This window comes from Anabrus simplex, chromosome 4, assembly GCF_040414725.1.
Source record: "Anabrus simplex isolate iqAnaSimp1 chromosome 4, ASM4041472v1, whole genome shotgun sequence".
Lineage (NCBI taxonomy): Eukaryota > Metazoa > Arthropoda > Insecta > Orthoptera > Tettigoniidae > Anabrus > Anabrus simplex.
In genome coordinates, this window is record NC_090268.1 from 83,772,831 (window position 1) to 83,793,077 (window position 20,247).

The window sequence follows — 20,247 nt, forward strand, 5'->3', positions numbered from 1 at the left end:
AATAAAAGATAATATTCTCTTACTTACGAAAACGACTTAGATAATGGACTTAGCTTTGCTCAAGGTGGTCTCGATGTCTTCTCATCTCCGGTCATCTGAGATTAGGATCTCGTCATCTGGTTTCTCCACAAGTGATCGGGTACATCGTAGCTCCTCAACACTGATTACTGGTCATCCGGGATAGCCAACATCGTATCGCCTCATCAGGATCCAAATAGCATTGCCTTGCTTCTTTACAGGCTCATAGTGGAATCTCGTACGTATGTAACAGAATAATAACAAAATATGTGATTCATTGCTGTCATTCTTCAACTAATATATCTCTTGTGAAGCTCAGATTGTATGGATTTCGTTATGGTACAGTTAATCCAATAAACTAGCTCCAAATCGACTAATATAGATGTTAAATATTTATTCCAATTTGAAAATGAATTTCTTTCCTCTATATTTTTGTTGGTGTGAATGCACTCAACAGCTGATCAGTAAGTTTCCTTCCCTATTAAGCGGTATCGGGCAAATTTATTGAAGCTCTGCGCCTATTGTAATCTGTTCTATTGTAATCTGTTTATTTCCTTTTTAACGTATTTAATCTTCCGCGCAGCGATTAAATCTTGATAACAGCTGTTTGGCGTGTAGTCGCGAATTATATTTCGTTTCCAAATTACAATATTTAGTTCAGCTGGATAATCCTTTTCAATCTAGTCTTGCATCTTCTTACTGCTTCGAGGTCAGATTGTATAGTAGGTGATGAGCAAATTTTTCTCTTGAATAATACGTTTAAATAATGTCCATTTGTCATTCTTTTCATGCGCCTTCTATACATGGTTATTTCCGTAACCGACTGATGAAAATACTTACATTTCGGCCCATACTGATGTTAAATGCATTTTATTTAACATTTTGATCGCAGAGACTCCATCTTTGTTCCTACAGCTCTTATAAAGAACTGTGAAACGGCACACATAGTTTAAATCCTATCATAATTCCAAAAGATATTACCACATCCTTATATATAGTAAGCACTTCCTACATACGATCTCCTTTCTACGATCATTCGGTAACATAAGTTCTCACGTATGCCTAACTTCTATCTCAACGTCGTATGGAATTCACCAAAAATTAAAAATTAACCTCCTCTCACATTGCACTGACAGCGTTACGAACGAAGGCTTTATTATCACTGGATGACTGTACCCTACATATGGATTTGATGTCTAGGCTTGATGAATACCTAACATGCTTTAACCTAACTTTGGTAACCATCTACTCATATATAAGTATCGCACTGGCACTAACTAGAATAGCACTTTAATAAAAAGAGAATGAATAAATTCTTACCTTGTACATTGGACTTAAAGTGAACTTATCTTTGCTCTGCAACTCCCATAGTCGTCTCATGTCCGGGTGGCTGGACATGCGGACATAGCTCTTTGCATTTCCCTTAGGTGTTTGGGAACATTCGGGACCGTCTCATCTGGTTACTGGTCATCATGGGTCGGCAACGTCATCCTGCGCTGCTTTCATCTGGGCAGTCTCGCCTTCATCATCTTACTGCATCATGGTAGTAGCTTGAGCAATTGGAACAGAATAATACATCATTTCAATCAATATCGTCATCTTATGGCTATTTTCTGTTACTGTTTGCCTATGATAAATAAACGTCCTTCTTGGAACAGTCTGGGATAGGCAAAGGTAATTATTCCCCTCAAAATGTGAAGATTGCTTCTTTATATATATTTCCTTTTCTCAATGTTCTTGCCGATTATACAATCCTTTAGCCGTTCTAAATTGGTGATATCGGCTAATACGTCGTCCAAGGGGTGTAGTGTGATGTATCACTGTGGAATCTTTTATATTTTCCAGAGCAATTTAATTTTGCGGTGCGAACTAATTTATATCGCTAATACCGTAGAGAACAGCCGTGAACAAATATTTCTTTCGGTCTTGGAAATAGAATTCCGATGTGATGATATTTTTTCCTTCTGATAGTCGACTGTGACGTTCTTCTTATAAGCAAGTTGAGTGAATGTTAAAATTTTTTCTATAATAATAACAACTCGTAACAATCTTCATACGTCATTCTTTTTATCACTGCCTTCTATGTTCCGTTCTTTCTCCGAACGCTTGACGAAAATATTACTACCTCGGTTTGCAATAGTGTCAGATGTTTAAATATCGTTGTTTTGATAATTTAGACTCCATTTTTGTTCCGGTTGTATCTTTTGGAGAATAGTGAAATGGCACAATATTTATAAAATATATCATGCTTCCTGTCCACTTATCACAGAATTTTCAAGATTTCCCAAGATAGCAAGTTGTTGCTAATGACTATATGAGTTACACGGAAGCAATTTAACTGCAAGCTTCCTAGCTAGCCATAGTCGTTATGGCAACGTTGCTTGATGCTGCCATGCAGTTATTTATGGGTTCGAGTCCCAATAGTGCTTTTTTTTTTTTTTTTTTAACCTTCTAAATGTTTATCAGTAGGGTGATAATACACATTTTGTAATCATTAGAGTGCATGCCAAAAGCTTGGGTTCTATTCCAAATCTATCCATGACACACATATGGAGTAAAGGTATATGACGTTGTTCATGGTGATTCGTCTGTTGAATGAGGACGTTAAGGAGTTCATATTTCTTTGATTTCATGACAACTTGCTACTAAGTTTTTACACTAAAATGAGATAAATGCTTGCCAGTTACTATTCTAACATTGTCTTGGACCAAGCTCGATAGCTGCAGTCGCTTAAGTGTGGCCAGTATCCAGTATTAGGGAGATAGTAGGTTCGAACCCCACTGTCGGCAGCCCTGAGGATGGTTTTCCGTGGTTTCCCATTTTCACACCAGGCAAATGCTGGGGTTGTACCTTAATTAAGGCCATTAAAATTAAGATTGACAACATTAAAACAAATAACTCAAGAGAAAATATATAAATAATTTCTACAATAGAAAGCAGTCATCAGGGAAACACTTGTACAATATTCCATAGAGAATATGTCCTAATGAATATTCTTTTCTTAATAATTCATAAAAAAAGGTCAATTTATAAATTAAAAATTATACAATTTATAAGTAATTATCAAAATGAAGAAATCCAGATATCACAGTGTGGCTCTTATTATTAATGCAGATGAAAATATAACTAATTCCTAGTTGTCAAATCTTATTAAGCCTGCTTTCCTTTGGAACAGTAACTCTGTCATTCTTTCATAGTTTTGCGTCGGGTGTAATATTGATGTAGCGTTCTTCCTTGCTCTTGCACCTGAGGAGGCGGAGGAGCGGGGGATATAGGTGTGTCAAGAACTTCCTTGCTGTCACCTATAGCTTCAACTGAAGAGGAATAAGTTGTAGGGCTATCTGTAGGTGGAGAAATTCCAATTCTTTTTTCGTGATCTTTCTCAAGCATTTTCAAATATAGTAGAATTTGATAATATAATGGATTCTTATATTCTACAGCCTCATTAAGGTTATCATTTTTCTTTACAAGTTGGTCTAGATGAATGTATAGATCTTCATATGTGTTCATTAAGCTGCCCTTTTTTAACTTTTTTATGATGGTCAGGTCTTGTTCTATGTTGGTAAATTTATGACCTGTGGCAGTCATGTGTGACCATGGACTTCACTTCCTCTTTCATTCATCAAAACATACATGTGGGAGTTATCCAAATTAGCTTTCAATTGCTCGGAAACTTCTTCACTCGTTTTTTTAAATTATTCTATCCTCAGCAGCAGTTCGGCAGGCTGACATTCCTTCAATTCTGTTAATTATTAGTTGTTTGTTAGGGAAGTTTTCAAAAATATGTCGGATGTCAAGAAGAAAGTTTCTTTCAACAGCTCACCTTGAGAAATCGGTTTCCCATGCATGCTGTACTATGCAGCGAGACAGCCGCACTGATATTGTTCCTGGGCCGGAAAGATGATACAAAAGAACTAGTTAGTTTTGTGTAATGTTCCATATTTTGTGAAACGAACTCCCTTCTTCCTTCATTTGAAATGGAACAAACATTTGAATGATTAGTCTCGAAATTGAGCTTTACATCAAATGTGGGGATACAATATTGTTTTCGAACACAGGCAACACATCTTTCTATCAGTCCGAATTCCCTTGTCCAGAGTTCTTAAAAAGTACAGTCACCACCTTTGTTAAGTTTCTGTTCTTTTCGGCACCGAAATATGTTTGTGAAGTCCGTATAAAAACCACCAGAAAATGACACTGTTATCTCACTTGACTTTCGGACCTATCAGTGTAGCATTGTTGCCATATTGCACCTCCGAATGGAACTAGTATTATTTTCGATATTTATTTCTTACACGTGAAACACTATAAGATATGAATTGCATGTAGTACAAGACGTATATAAAAACATTATTATGTTCATGTGACATGCCACCGAAATTGTGTTCGCGTGTCACCTAGTGACACGCGTGGCATAGGTTCGCCATCCCTGCTCTATGGAATATTGTACAAGTGTTTCCTTGACGATTGCTTTCTATTGTAGAAATTATTTATATATTTTCTCTTGAGTTATTTGTTTGTTTTAATGTTGTCAATCTTATGTTAATTTTAAGGACACTTCCTCTAAAGCATTACTTTGTCAATTTATATATTTTTCATCTAAACAGTGTTATGTGGCTGAAGATGTTGATAATATACGAAACATGTACCACTTTTGACCATTAAAAATTGCCTTAAGCAATCATTGTATCGACTAGGTGGAAAATAAATAAATACTTAATTGTGAATACAGTGGCATTAATTATGAATATGAACTTCACTTTCGCTGTGATGCATATCCTCATAAATAGTATTAGACAAAAAACAAAATAATGCCATGTGGTAGGAATTATTTGATAAGATACATAACCTGAATCTTAACCTTTGTGTCCAGATTTCATTTTCAGTCTCTTTATTTTCTACAACAATTTCTGAGTTTCATTACACAGTTAATTCATTTTAACATTTCTTCGTATATGTAGATTTCAGTCCTAATTCTGTTTTTGACCTGAACTTCCACATTATAGCTTAACAAGAGTCTGATATTGGACTCTAGTAATACAATTTCAAAAGGACTAGTGCTAAACAAACAAAAACATCAGGAAACACGTATACCACCATGCTAAATTTCACTATATTTTCAGTAACCTTATTACCAACACAATAAAAATGTTACTACATCTTCCACATAACAGTACCATCGTTAAAATCTGTTGGTAGTACGCAAGAAAAGATTTAACCTCTAGTTTGCAAAACTGCAGCCTACGTAATGGCTGTTTATCTGACAGTCGTAGTACAGGCCCTTACTCGCGTATATTTCTCACTTTCCCCCCCTGAAAATTTGAGCTTAAAAATCAGGGTGCGAGGTATATGCGAGAAGTTAGTAAATAAAACTTGATTACATTTAAAATATGTTTCAAAAGTAATAAAGTGTCACAATTTTTCATAACAGATTGCATCTCATTATGTTCTGTAACATGTTGAATATTAACAAAAGGATAAAATTTTGTAGGATTCCATTCCTAGCTGAATGCACTTCCCCCACAGTTTCCACTTCTGTTTCATTGTAAAGAAACAGGGAAAAACATTACTAATGTTAGGCCTACTACTAGCACTCATCATGTAAAGCGGATATTTTTTTCTGTACGGGTGTACCTGAAATTATTTATTGAACATTAACATAGCTTTTTAAACAATCCTATAAACTTCAACTCACCTACTGATATTTATCATCACTCCTGTCAAGCTCTGAACTGCTTTCCTGTAGATTGTTTGTATTAGCTACACTTAGATCATCGGATCTTCATTCCATAGGGCATCTTCACTTTCGACCAGAGCATGAAAGAAGAAAAGTTTGTCTTCACAATCTTTTAGCTTCCTCTGACACAAGCATGTGTCCAAAGAGTGAATCCCTTTCTCTTCATGAACCAGTTTGTCCAGTCAGAGCTCACCTTCAGTTACATATGGATAATACACTGCTTTGACACTGTTTCATGTGCGTAAATTGTAGCATTTCATATGAAACAATATATATATATATATATATATATATTGTGAGCTTTCACGTACATCTCAATTCAGGGTTCTTAAAGTTGGGTTACGCCTCGGCAGGAATCACGTGGTGATCCATGAGTCTCCACTCTAGGGACGTGCAAGTTCGACGAGTTGGGTCACAGGTCTTACGGTGGACTGATATTGGTACAGTTAACGTGAAGAAATGACTATCGCTTACTATCCTAAGTTAAGTAATTATCCCACAGTTGGATGTCAAAAATATTTAAAATATTGGTACAGTTGATGTGAAGAAATGATTGTTACTTACTATCCTAAATTAGGTAATTATCCTAGCATTCCTTATGCTACAACAAATGAGAACGCTGAAAATATTTCTTTTATGGAAGGAGTTTCCGTTTAATGACTAAGAAAATAAACTTTTATGACAGTTACATAGTAAATAAATTAAAAGCAACACAAACGGACATAGGAAAAATTGAACATTACGTTAATTAGGGAAAATAAAATACCTAACTTTCGTCTCTTGTTAACGTACATTGGTAATATCATCAATTAAGATCGAAAATAAAAGAGACAAGTGTCTCAGTGCTGAAGTCTTAAAGTGGATAAAAATTTTATTGTCCATCACACATCCTAAAACAGGTGACTGGGAATTGCTAAATCATCCGTATCGCAGAACTATCCCTACTCAAATATGTCAACATTCCGTTATTCCTTATTCAAATCATTGCATTGACTGTTGAGAAAAATCTACTTGACAACTTGAAAACACCGGTAAGTTATGTTCATAATCATCGCACGTGCAAGAAAATGTTCGAATGACATGGATTACATCATAATACATCATTCATCAACATGGTACAAGTGAGAAGTAAGCTCGGTCCCTCCTGGACATTCACCAACATCTGCACCTAGACAATGGACATCAAAGAAATATTGCAACATCTACAATGATTTTTTTTTCTAACTACGATGATTCTGCCTCCCTGGATCCTCTGAGAAGTTCAGCCTGGAAAACTACTTCAGCTCTAGGCACCAATTCAAATGATCTACAGAAATATACGACTAGCAGAAAGAATTGACTTACTCACCGTCGAAGATCATATCCTTTTAACGTGATCCTGTAAGCTGTGCTGGGACAGAGAACTGGAACTGGATGTTGTGTGTTGCAAGAAGTTAAGAGTTTGAAAATGTAAAAGAATCTAGTGGAAATTGTTTCTTATTGGTTGATTGTAATCGGGCCATATCCGGTCTTCTTGCCGGCTTTGGAAAAATAATGCGAATGCTCGGCGTCATTTTCCATCCGACCGCCCTAGTGAGCGTTCGCGCTCGAGGGCTACCCGCGGGAACTCCTGCCTTTCCGAAGTAAGTGTTATTTCAGTGCTATTTTCATGTTATTTTCAATATTTTCTGATTTTGTTTAATTTAATTTAATTCCTTTCCGTTTTGGTATTTTCTTGGTTAATGTGATTTTCAAAGTTTTAATATTCAACGTGTCTTGAGTTTGCCCTAGATTCTCGCTTTCGTAATTTAAAGTCTTTGTCTTTTAATCAACTATCCTTTCATTTGTGTTTTGGTTTTGTAATTATTCCGTTTGTTAAATGTGTAAAGTATCTGCTGCTCTGTTATGTAATTTAGTCTCATGTAATTCTGGTTATTTGTTATTTTTAATAGAATTGAGCTAGAGGGTGTTTCATGTAAGTCTTTTCTCCCCCATAACATCATACGTTCCATGTACCTCGATAAGGGCTTCCCGCACGTTCCACATCCTATCTTAGTTGTCATTTTGGCCTGTAAGTGTTTTCTATATTTGCTTTAATTTTGCGTATTTAAAAGATACTCGTCACGCTTCCATGTTCTGATGTCAAAATTCCGCCACTGCGTCATTTACAATTTCCTTATTCTTATTATAATTTTTACTACTGGTATTATTATTATTATTATTATTATTATTATTATTATTATTATTATTATTATTATGTGTAACCGTAATTGTCCCAGAGCGGTTACAGATCCGATATCATACAACATTATTTACTTTAGTGAAGATCCTAAATGTTTCCATTAATACTGTGCGCTCTTGTCTACCTTGTATTTAATTGAAACAAAATTTGACGACCATGCTATCAGCGTTCTCAAAACAAAATCCTAAGAATATCATTCCAAACACGGCTTCATGCCCAAACAGATATCATTCATCATGACAATATTAAAATTCACACTCAGGACCGACTCAATTCCTATCATAATAACTTTCATCAGCATCTTCATATCGCATCATCCTAAGAATACGCAATCTCAATGACACATCTATAACAATTCACATTACATTAACCATTTACATATTTCAAAGACCCTATTATATTGAACACTTCATCACATCACTCAAACGTCATGCACAGCGAATTCACATTACTTTTAAACAATCTATTCAGGCATTTCACGTTGAAGACTACTAATCTTATCGCCGCATTAGCACAATATTACCGCGATAACATCGCGACTGCATTCCCGAACACTGTATCTTATACAAGTACATGATCTCTGATGACTTTAAAAATTGCGCACATCACGATTATTAAGTTCTTCCGAAGTATTTCGAGCCACAAATTAAATTAACAACCTTCACAATGATACTATTATGACACAAGCACCATCGATGCCTAAATCATCCCGTGTAACCTTTCCAGAGATCGTTAAGAATTCACACGACCTATCGTACGTTATATCACGACATAGTCTGAACTACCACACCAGACACAACGATCTTGTTCGACGCAAAGCAATGATTAATAAAAGAAAACGGTCACCTTCAAGTTGTAAAACTACATGTCATAAATCGACATAAAGTAATATGCTACTCTACATTTAAAAGAAAGCAACTACATTGCGGAATTGAGAGACAATATTTAAGTACTCATCCTTGGTCGAGTCCCATGATGATGACACCTCTCGTCTTCCAGTTCTTAACTTTAGCCATTGGAATCCATCACTTTTCTCATCAGATCCTTTGAGCTCCCTCTATTGCTTAACTGCTCATGTTGGAATTTGCTGTCATTTCATAATCATATCCAATATTCATTGGTTCCATGTCACCTGAAACTTAAAATACCTATTAGAACAGGGTTACATGCATTAGTATAATTACAAAGTTCGAGCACCACACTTGCTTTAACATTCTGACAGAACAAAATATATATTTTGTTTTACAATAGGTTATTTCTCTATGATATGCCAATATCGCGTTATGTTTAGCTTTATACAATCTTTCTCTGCGTATATAATAGCTCTAATCCTTCCAAGATATAACAAGATTGAGATTCACCCTCATCAGGAAAACAAATTCTACATTACCATTCTAATAAGTACAGACGGTTTGCTTTTTTTAAAAGGATTTTTCCATACTTCCGGCTCCCATATGTTCTTGACAATTAAAACACATGACACATAATGCGTAGTGATCCCGTACGAATCATTTGTGTCAGCAAAGGAACTCGTTTAACAATTTACTGCATCGTATTTTAGGTTATTAATCAATAATTTCGTCATCAGTCTCGATCACCGAATCGTACCAGACTAGATGAGCAAGGTATGGCCATCACATATAAACCCAGCTTATTCCGATTAATTCAACACAACATTCCATGGCCTTCGGTGATGTTTTCTGCCATTTATACGCATTTTAGCAAACTTTACTTGAGGAACGTGGAATATTCATTTAATTCTACATTATGTACCACGACGTCTTATTATTTACCGAAATTTTGCGAGGCACCACGGGGCTTAGAGCTTATCATCATTCCTCCGACACCTTCAATCCGCCACCTGTCGTTCACATAATTAGACGGGTCACCTGAGTTCAGACACTCCTGGACGTATGATGATCGGACATATGATTTCATTGACGTTAATTTCATCATAAACTTCCAATGCATTTACCAACTTCATCCTGACATACATTGGAAGGTTATAATATATAATTGAGACCTATAGAGAATCTCTTCTAAAGAAATGTTTACTGTATGATGTAAAATATTATTGTAGAATATTTTATTTGTATTCCTTTTCAAAGAAATGTTTACTGTATGATGTAAAATATTATTGTAGAATATTTCATTTGTATTCCCTTTATCTACCTAAGTAACTACTAGATTGTAAATTATTATTGTTCAGTTTTAATTTCGTGTGGCTATTTCTAGCTGAGTGCAGCCCTTGTAAGGCAGACCCTCCGATGAGGGTGGGCGGCATCTGCCATATGTAGGTAACTGCGTGTTATTGTGGTGGAGGATAGTGTTATGTGTGGTGTGTGAGTTGCAGGGATGTTGGGGACAGCACAAACACCCAGCCCCCGGGCCACTGGAATTAACCAATTAAGGTTAAAATCCCTGACCCAGCCGGGAATCGAACCCGGGACCCTCTGAACCGAAGGCCAGTACGCTGACCATTCAGCCAACGAGTCGGACTATTGTTCAGTGATATTTGGTAATGTTCCGGAAATGTTGTGATGCAGACTTTTGGAACAGGGTGTGTTGGCCCCTGTCAATTCTAGAAGCATGTCTTTACTAATTCTGGAAGATGGAAGGTTCGCGATTGGGGTTTGCCATGTTCTGGAATATTGTGAAAACATCGTGACTTGATAAAGAGTTTTGATTTGTGGATCTGGTTGGCGATGGGAAAGCTCCTGTGCTCTGATTAGTCACTCGGTAATCACACCGGGGCCACCCTTGCCTTTTAAGAAAGTGAGGCGAGATTTTGTGTTCTTTCGTTCTTACGTCAGTTCAGCGATCGGATGCACGTCAGCGAATCCTTGCCCCTGGGATGGGCTACCTTGGGGTAAGCACTGTTGGTCTCAGTTCCACCTTAATTTTACATTTAATGTTCGCTTGTATTTTCACATAGGAGTTTACCCTACTCGTCCAGACTTGCCACTCAACTTCTCTGATGCCTTAGAAAGCATGTTAACTTTCATTTAATATTGTATTTGTATTCTGTGTTTCCTCTTACCCTCAAAATTGTATTGTGGAAGTTGCATTATGTTAAGATATCTGTGGTTAACCTCTTATCCTAAAAGCAAATCTAATTTGTATTTTGGATATAGTGTAACTGGATTGTTGGGATAGGTGGATTTTGTTCCGAATTTCTTTGTAAAGTTTATTTTGGAAAATAATATCTTGAATCAAGGGATCACCGTTGATTTTTCTGGAAACCTGCAACCTTCGTATCCCAATAGCCCTGGTGAGTTTCCCAGACCCACTTCACATTCCTTTATTATAGTAGTCACGTTGCCCAACCTGATGTTTATTTGTTTGTATTGGCACAGTTCATCTTATGTTTTATTGTGCGCTAAGGATTTAAAGTGCCTTTGATTTTTTCCCCCTTTTCTTAACTGTGTATCGTATAACCACTGGAATCCGGTTACAATAATCACATAAACCTTTCACTTATAAGAAATAAGAACCTTTTCAATACAATATATCAAGTAAATGCCACTAGTGGCATTTTGGGCTCTTATTGTTTCCCAACTTGGCCATTTCTAGTCATATTTGCTTTTGAAGTTTTTATTGTGATTATCAATATAGATACAGATTTTAATATTGCTAGTTATTTACTTGATATATTGTACTGAAAAGGTATATAGCTTATAACATTTCACTTGTTGAAGTAGTTCATTTTTATCCTCAGGGAACTGTCCACTTTTTGGCCCCTGGATGCTTTTCGTGATTTGTTAGCATTTTCAAGAGCAACTTCCTGTTTTCACCATTAGCATACTGTGCATGTAACTCCATCACATTAAAGTGGTGGTGGTGATTATTGTTTTAACAGGTAGTACAACTAGGCAACCATCCCCTATATAACACTAATCTGAGACAAAAAAGAGAAGGGATCCCACTTCAAAAACTGAAGGCATCAGCCAAAGAAAGACAAGGGCCATGAAGGGCATGAAAATGAGACTCCCTAGGCCTAGAATGCTTTAGTATCATTGGGGTCAGAAAAGAACAAGAGTTGACTGAGGGAGGTCAGATAAGATAGATGAAAGTGAGGAGTATGGCACAAGTGGAAGCAATACTAGGACTCATCTGAGGGCTCCATAGTTGCTAACTCATGCTCCCAAGTTAAGAGCACTGGGGTCCCTTTTAGTCACCTCTTAAGACAGGCAGGGGGATCCTGTGGGTGTTAATCTACTGCCCCCACCCACAGGGGGACATCACCTTAAATTCTTGTCTTGTGACATGTTTACCGTGTTTCTTTGCAAATTAAATCAGTCAAATGTTAAAACATGCTGTAAAACTTGAATGCTTCTCCATAAATCACCTGTAAGTGAAGTCACACTGGAAAGCCAATTACAGGATCGTAACACACTGGACTTGATCTGATACCTTAGGTCTCACGCATACTGCATACTGGTATACAGAAATTGCAGCCAGTCGAACAGCGCCACAATCCAACTAGCTTGTTAGGCCAGGGAATACCCTAGAATCCAGAATTACCTACCTGCCTTTCACCATTCTAGGGGAGAGAGCTGCTGCAACTAAGATAAGTTGTGGATTATGGGAGACTGTTCGACCTTGAGCTAAAGAGTAGGGATGTTGCCACAGGGTGTACCTTGTTATAATTATACTGACACACCAAAAAAAAGTTAACTTTTCCCTCTATGAAAAGCTAATGATCATGAATGTGTCCTCCAATAAATAAAACTTAGATATTGATAACGAACAATTTATTTGCATCATTTCACAGAGATGGGTACAGAGGTTCTTTTTTATACAAATCTACAGCCCGTGCACTCTCAAGGTCACTGTTGGTAAGTAAAACCTTTTGTGATGTCACTTCTGTTACAAATTTGGCCACATCGTGTCACATCATCTTACACAAAATTTTGGATAATTCCCCAGCCGTAAGACATCTTTACATAATGTCAAAAACCAGTGTGAGATATAAGAAGGGAATATTTTCACTCTTAATTCCATATCAAAAATCAGGGTGCACAATATATGCAAGTTGATATGGTTTGTAAAGAGAATGATAGAAAGCTTATGTAACAGCAAACGTACGTACACCGATGGACTATGCCAAATCTCATTTTTCCTCACTCAACCATCTTCACTGATAAAAATAAACATAACTATCTGTCATTGAAGATCAAAGGGGCTACAGAGAAGTAAAATGAGGACATACAAAATCTCAAAGGATAAAAACATACTGAACATATTCATACAGTAATATATGGATATTTTTCTCTCAGTTCATGTTCTATTTATTCCCAGCCCCCAACAAGCACATTAGTGTTGCCCAGATCCAACCCCAGAGAGATAGTGTTATTCCTTGTGCGTACACCACCCTGATGTTGAATCAGTTAACACAGTGAACTGTTAAGTGAGAGACTTATTTGTTAGTCCTGAGAGCAGTCATATTTTCTACTTTTACTCCTTAGCTTTTGAAGTTTGTCACTTTTATTGCATCATTTTATGGTGTTTCTTTTAATTACCTGTTCACATTTCTATTCAACTTAGGAAATATCTTATGGGCAGTTGCTAGTTCCATCACGTCACTTCTTGAGAGACCGCAAATATTACTCTACAGATAATGAAACAATGGAATTGTTACATGGACATCAGGCAACTAATAAGCATCATGTCGTAGCAAGGTATGATTTATTCTACTATTTTAATAGCAATAAACTAAAGTTACCTTGAGGTGTATATAATTAAATGTTAGTAACAGAGGAAGAAAATTTTATGATTTATCTTGGATTATTTATTAACAATTATCAGACATTTCTTGCCATATATTTCCATTATACTCTTATACTGTGTATTTTGGTGTACTGCTGTAGTGCCTGTTGTTGTCCAAAAGTGCAACTATATGATATTAGATATATTGGGGATCATCTGATATTTGTAGCTGGATGTGTAGTTTCATGGAATACTTGTTTTATATTATTATTTATTTTGTGGAACCCTTTTTTGTTTGTTGCACTTTTTTGACTGGGCCATGCACTTTCTTAATTAATTTTGTAGAGCCAGTAGGCATTTGTTTCCTAACTTAGCTGGTTTTAGGTGGCTAACTGTCTTGTAATCTTTTCTCCTCCTCCTCTTGATGTCTACACCCCGAACAGGCTTCTTTCTTTCCAGTTGCTTCCTGTGAGGCGTTGTATGTCATCCCTCCATCTAACAGTTGGTCTTCCACGTCTCCTTCCCGACTCCCATGCAGGGTTGCCAATTTACGTCTATATGGCTAGATCTGGCCATTTTGAGTATTGCATTAGCCACAAAGTTTCGAAAAATCTACTAGTGGCATTTTGACCTCCATCATTTCCTAACTTGGCCATTTCTAGCCATATTTACTTTTGGACGTTTTTATTGTGATTATCAATGTAGTTACGGGTTTTAATATTGTTAATTTGGGCATTTTGTGAAGTAATTCTTATATTAATGATACTAAAAGTTTCATAAATAACCACCAAACATTCTGATTAAACTTCTCTCACATGTTTATCTCTCTTGTCTGCATAGCTAGCATATCTTGTTTATTCATTTGAGAATGAAAGGAAAAATTCCAATTCATCACTTGACACCAAGAAGAATTGAAGAGATATGTGTGTAAATTTTACAAGGAACAAAAAAAATTTAAAAAATAAAGGACAGTTGGAAAAATTCAAAATTGACTGTCTGACTAAATATCAGAATCCTGCAAAAAATTTCACAACTGTGAGTGAGGCCTTAATGAACCTTTGTCTGTCACATACTTAACTTTAGGATTTAAAAGGAGTATTGACATAATTTAAAATCAGTGGAGGAATATAAGTTTTCAGAAGTGGGTAAATAGGTCTTTGATGACTGAATTCTGGCTAGAATTTAATCGGTATAAAGATGATCAAGTAGAGAATTGGTCTTGTTTGCTCTTTCAGCTCTGACTTTATTTCATTCAGATGCATAAGGAGATAGGAATCTATACTCAGATGGCCTTCGCCTGAACCACAATATTACATATAAGTTGTGGGGGTGGGGGGGGAGTTGTGTAGAAGAGTTAAGGCATAGAGGGGTGGGCTAGGGAGCGATGATGACAGTATAGGAAGCATGAAGTCAAGTAAGGATGACATAAAATTATTAAACTGCATAAATATTGTAAAGAAAGGAATATAATTAAATAATTTAATAGATATATATTTACCAGATATTGTAATAGGAATTGAATCTTGGCTGGGAAGTGATATTATGGTTGCTGAAATTTTCTCATGGAACTGGAGTGTTAATCATAGGGACAGGTTAGGAATGATATGAGGGTGAGGAATCATACTGGTGAAAGAAGAATTTGTAAGCTGTGAAAAAGTTGAGGATGAAGAACATGAAATTGTAAGACTTATCTCTAAAGATAATAGGCAACTTGATGTTTTTGGCATATGCAGACCTGTCAAGGCTGATGCTGATGTGGAATTATATAATAAGATAATCAGGTATGTGGGGAACGACACAGAAAAGAACGTTATTGTAGCGGGTGATCTGAACTGACCAAATGTTAACTGGGAAGAGAATGCAAATGTCAGAAAGCTTGACCAACAAACAAGTGAATAAGTTAATATGGGAAGGACAGCTGAATCAGAAAGTGATAGAACCAGCTGGAGGGAAAAATATTCTAGATGTGATGCTATTTTTTTTTTTTTTTTTTTTTTTTTTTTTTGCTAGGGGCTTTACGTCGCACCGACACAGATAGGTCTTATGGCGACGATGGGATAGGAAAGGCCTAGGAGTTGGAAGGAAGCGGCCGTGGCCTTAATTAAGGTACAGCCCCAGCATTTGCCTGGTGTGAAAATGGGAAACCACGGAAAACCATTTTCAGGGCTGCCGATAGTGGGATTCGAACCTACTATCTCCCGGATGCAAGCTCACAGCCGCGCGCCTCTACACGCACGGCCAACTCGCCCGGTAGATGTGATGCTATTAAAACCAGATGAGCAGTATAGAGAAAACTGAAGTGATAGATGGTATAAGTGATCATGTTTTTGTCGTAGTTGAAAGAAATGTCATAAAAGGAGAACTGTTAGGCAATACCATACAGTTGATACGTAAATGGATCAGAAGGTTAGTTGCACTAACGCGCCGCAGCAGCGCGCTGTGTGTCGCAAACGTGGGCACAGCGGAGAAAGGGACAGACACAGCCCACACGTCTGTTAGGCAGGTCGCTGTGGTGTCTTGTCTAGTATTGTGTGAACAGCGGCCAAATGCAGTGGCGCGTCAACTGGACGTTCACTCCAAATATGAGGTGCATGCGACAATCCGATTCCTATGGGCCAAAAGGAAGAATTGCACGGACATTCATAATGAAATTAGGTGTATGGGGAGCGGGCCATTTCCCGGCAAGGTATTGTAAAGTGGTGTCAGCAATTCGAAGCCGGATGCACGCATATCACGGACAATCATCGCAAAGGCAGGCCCGCAACGTCCAGGACCCGTGCAAAGGTTAATAGTGTGAATGTGATCATTAGACAGAACCGGTGCATTAAACTGAGAGAAATCGCGATGCAGCTGAACATGTTGTATGGCAGTGTGTTCGCCATTGTTCACGAGGACCTTGGATATCGTAGGCTGTGGGTTCCATGTCTTCTCAGCGATGAGCACAAGGGACAAAGTTTCCAATCCTCCCTGGCATTTTTGCAATGCTATGCCGCAGACGGCAACGGGTTTCTGCGGCGAATCATCACAGGCGACGAAACGTGGGTTCACCACTTCACCCCCGAAACGAAGCGAACATCAATGGAATGGGTGCACCCCTGATCACCACAACGAAAGAAGGCCAAGGTTCAACCTTTAGCCAGTAAGGTTATGACGACAGTGTTCTTTGACATGGAGGGTTTGCTGCACGTGGAATTCATGCCAAAAGGAACGACGATCAACGCGGCGGCGTATTGTCAAACGTTGCACCGGTTGCGTAAAGCGATTAAAGAGAAGCCCGGGGGAAATTGAGCGTCGGTGTGATTTTGTTGCACGATAACGCAACACCTCACAAGGCCTGCCAAACGAGAGAACTGCTGCAGCGTTTCAAGTGGGAGGTCTGGCAACATCCACCCTACAGTCCCGACCTAGCGCCATGTGACTTTCATCTGTTCGGTAAGCTCAAAACGGAGCTCGGTGGTCGACGTTTCCAGACCGATGAGGAGGAGAAGGCCTCTGTCTCCGAGTGGTTGCAGAACGCTGAAGGAAATTTCTATGCATCCGGCATCGACAAGTTGGTTGTGCGTTCGCAGAAATGTTTGGAGTCTCTTGGAAACTATGTGGAAAAGTAACGTTACAGTGTATGTCATTATAGTCGTGTTGCTGTTGTATAGGTGGTGTAATAAATGGCCATAACTGGGAAGTACAACTTATTTTCTGATCTGCCCTCGTATGTAGATTGAGTGAATTCCAGGATCATGTGTCTTTCAGTAATTGAAGTTTTGTATCTGTTCTTCAACTTCTTGATGGAGATATCCTTCCGGGCAAATCAACTGCTTCGGTTAGGCTGGACACACTTGTATTGCATTTTCATAGGTTTTCATACAAATTTCACTCTCAAAAGTCTTGTGAAAAAATACTGTACATTCTTAAATCATTACAGCAATGAACACCTGCAACATCAGAAAGAATTTGAGTGAAAAGTTTCACTGTAATTAGATGAAATGATATTTTGAGTATCTATAAAATCATAGAATTGTTTGAATAATGACTGCTTGAGAAGAAGGTGCTTTTCTGATTACTAGAAAGGAAAAATTATTGCTATTCTTAACAAAAAGGATGCATAATAATCATATTTGATAATGACCTACAGTTTTTTTATTCTCTTGGATCATATGAATTAAAGAGATTTTAATACACAAGAAAGTGCTACCGACTATCATCAGAGGGCCTGCCTTACAAAGGCTCCACCAGACTAGTAATAGCCACACAAGATTATTATTACCGTTTTATTAGTCCAGTGCTACTGTGTTAATCATTGTCTGCCAAGGAGCATGAATGCTGAAATTGAAAGAATGTGCCCAGGTCTAGTGATGACACAGATGTGCTGTTTGTGTGGTCATAAGATGCTTTTTACGTATAATTTAAGATGGCAGTGTGTTCGCCATTGTTCACGAGTACCTTGGATATCGTAGGCTCTGTCAAAGATGGGTTCCACGTCTTCTCACCGATGAGCACAAGGGACAAAGTTTCCAAGTTGATGTTACCCTTCAACAGATGAAAAGGAAAGGGAGATTTTACTAGCGGTCATTTATATTATCCCTTCATGAATCTGTCCCTGTGGTCTAGTTATAACATTTTTCTCCACTTCTTATCATGAGAAGAACTAACTGAACTCCATGGTGTTATAATATATTTTCTTTGTATATCTGTACCACTTTCTTTGGGCAGTTTTGACATTTTATTTATGTTTCAGTATATTATTATTTTACCCTACCTTGTGTTGACTCATTCCTTACTCAGGGGTCTCTTACAAACTAAAGCTCTGTATTGCTCTCAGTGAAACATCAGGATTTAAGGCGATGGTTTTAGTGAGAAATCTATGAAAACCTGAATACTTGATTTGCCGATTATTCCTGGCTAGTGAGACTCTTTCATCAGAGTGCCTTACTTCTTGCAAACAACTTCAAGTGGGAAATATACTCCTAAACCTCTTTACTGTCTAGAAATTTCTTCTTAACTTACCATTCTTCATCTCTTTTTTCCAAAATATTGACACCCATATCTGGTTTTGAATGATTCATTGAGCTGCAATAATATTTTGATGATATCCATTCTGCTTTGAAACATTTTGATATGAAAGCAAGAAGCAAAAAATGGAAATATATTTTGAACTGAAATCATATTCATTCTAACTTATGTACCTTGTGAAACATTTCAGATGTGTTTATAATTTCAAGTTATAAAGAATTATTCTTTCTGAAATTTTGATTCCAGGACAAAAATCTTAACGTGGCATATGGACCTGAAATGGTAAATTATCTCATTGTGTTTGATTTTTCTCAACACCTGTTACAGTAGATTGTTGCTGTGGGGAATTGCCATAAATCATGTCACTAATGGCCATTGGTATATGCAGTTGGTCTGTATAGAAGTACAAATCATTGTACAGTATTTTAATCTAGAATATTGTTAAAATTCACATAGTTTATTTAAAATCCATTTAGATTTTATTCGAGACTGTTCATTGTTTTATCTTTTAATGCATCTGAGTGATACTCTGCATTTCTCTCCCTATCTTTTTTTTTCCCCCTTTTTTTTTCCTTCCTTTTTTTACTATGGTGGAGCAAGTGGCATTATTTATAGGCATTTATTAGGCTTTCGCTAGAATATTGGGTTGTGGCATTCTCCATCTTCTGGTGTCGTAGGTTGGAATGGGGCATGATGGGGGTATTTTCTTTCTATTTCTGTGCTACGGCTTTCTGTAGAGGTAAAGTAAATTTCATTGCCACTGGCATGAAAGATGGCTATTTCCTTTGATAACGCATGGTAATTCTTTAAATGTTACCCCCTCTCTTCTTGTAAACTGTTTGAGTGAGAAAGCTGCTAAATTTCAACATGTATGATTAATTTACTACAGCACTTGAATTTTTGCAAATTAATTTCTTGTCAGCATCTTTAATATTAAATGTACAATTTAATTAACAACAAATAATCCTGAGAAGTAATTTTTTTGAATCTTACAGTTGTAGCTGCTAGCCAAGTTAGGTTGTAAAATAGTAGAATCATCTACCTCTTCTCTTGGCATTATAAAAATTGATTTAATGCACCTAAGGAAATTACCTGAAAGAGCACAGTTTTGCCATTGTACTTCTGCTGTGTATTGTACACTTTATATTGTATGTAATTTTGTTCTGGTATTAGGTTGGCATTGATGTATAATATGTAATTGGTCACTTCACAAATTTTGTGGACTTCCTGAGCTAGAGGTAATGTAGAGCTCCTGGCTTTTTGGTGGAGACTATTTTTTATCACATATTGTGAAAAAATCCTGACAAGTTTTGTTGTGTGTTTAACCTCAAAGGATTTGCTTACCTTAGTGGTGATGAAAGTTACTTGCTTAAGCCAGGAGGCGTGCTGACAATAATGGTAATGAGGAAACTTTACCGATTCTTGTGAATTGTCTCATTATGTGTTTCTTTGGGTCACATCTTTTCCTCCTTATTTTGGAATAATTGAATATTTATCATTAGGGGGTGTGAAATATGTATGCATTTATGACCAAAACAGCATAAAAATACGACTT

The 20,247-nt window shown here is 37.1% G+C and overlaps 1 protein-coding gene across 2 annotated transcripts in view; it reads left to right on the forward strand.

The window, feature by feature from the left end:
• LOC136871654 (CDK5 and ABL1 enzyme substrate 2) overlaps positions 1 to 20,247 on the forward strand; it is a 177,560-nt gene that overhangs the window by 117,100 nt on the left and 40,213 nt on the right. Inside the window, exons 5-6 of one of the 2 annotated variants that reach the window (XM_067145134.2) lie at positions 13,524 to 13,657; positions 18,939 to 18,974. In XM_067145134.2, the coding sequence (XP_067001235.1) occupies positions 13,524 to 13,657; positions 18,939 to 18,974 (170 nt within the window). The remainder of the gene's footprint in view (positions 1 to 13,523; positions 13,658 to 18,938; positions 18,975 to 20,247) is intronic. The other variant, XM_067145135.2, reaches the window with a different exon arrangement.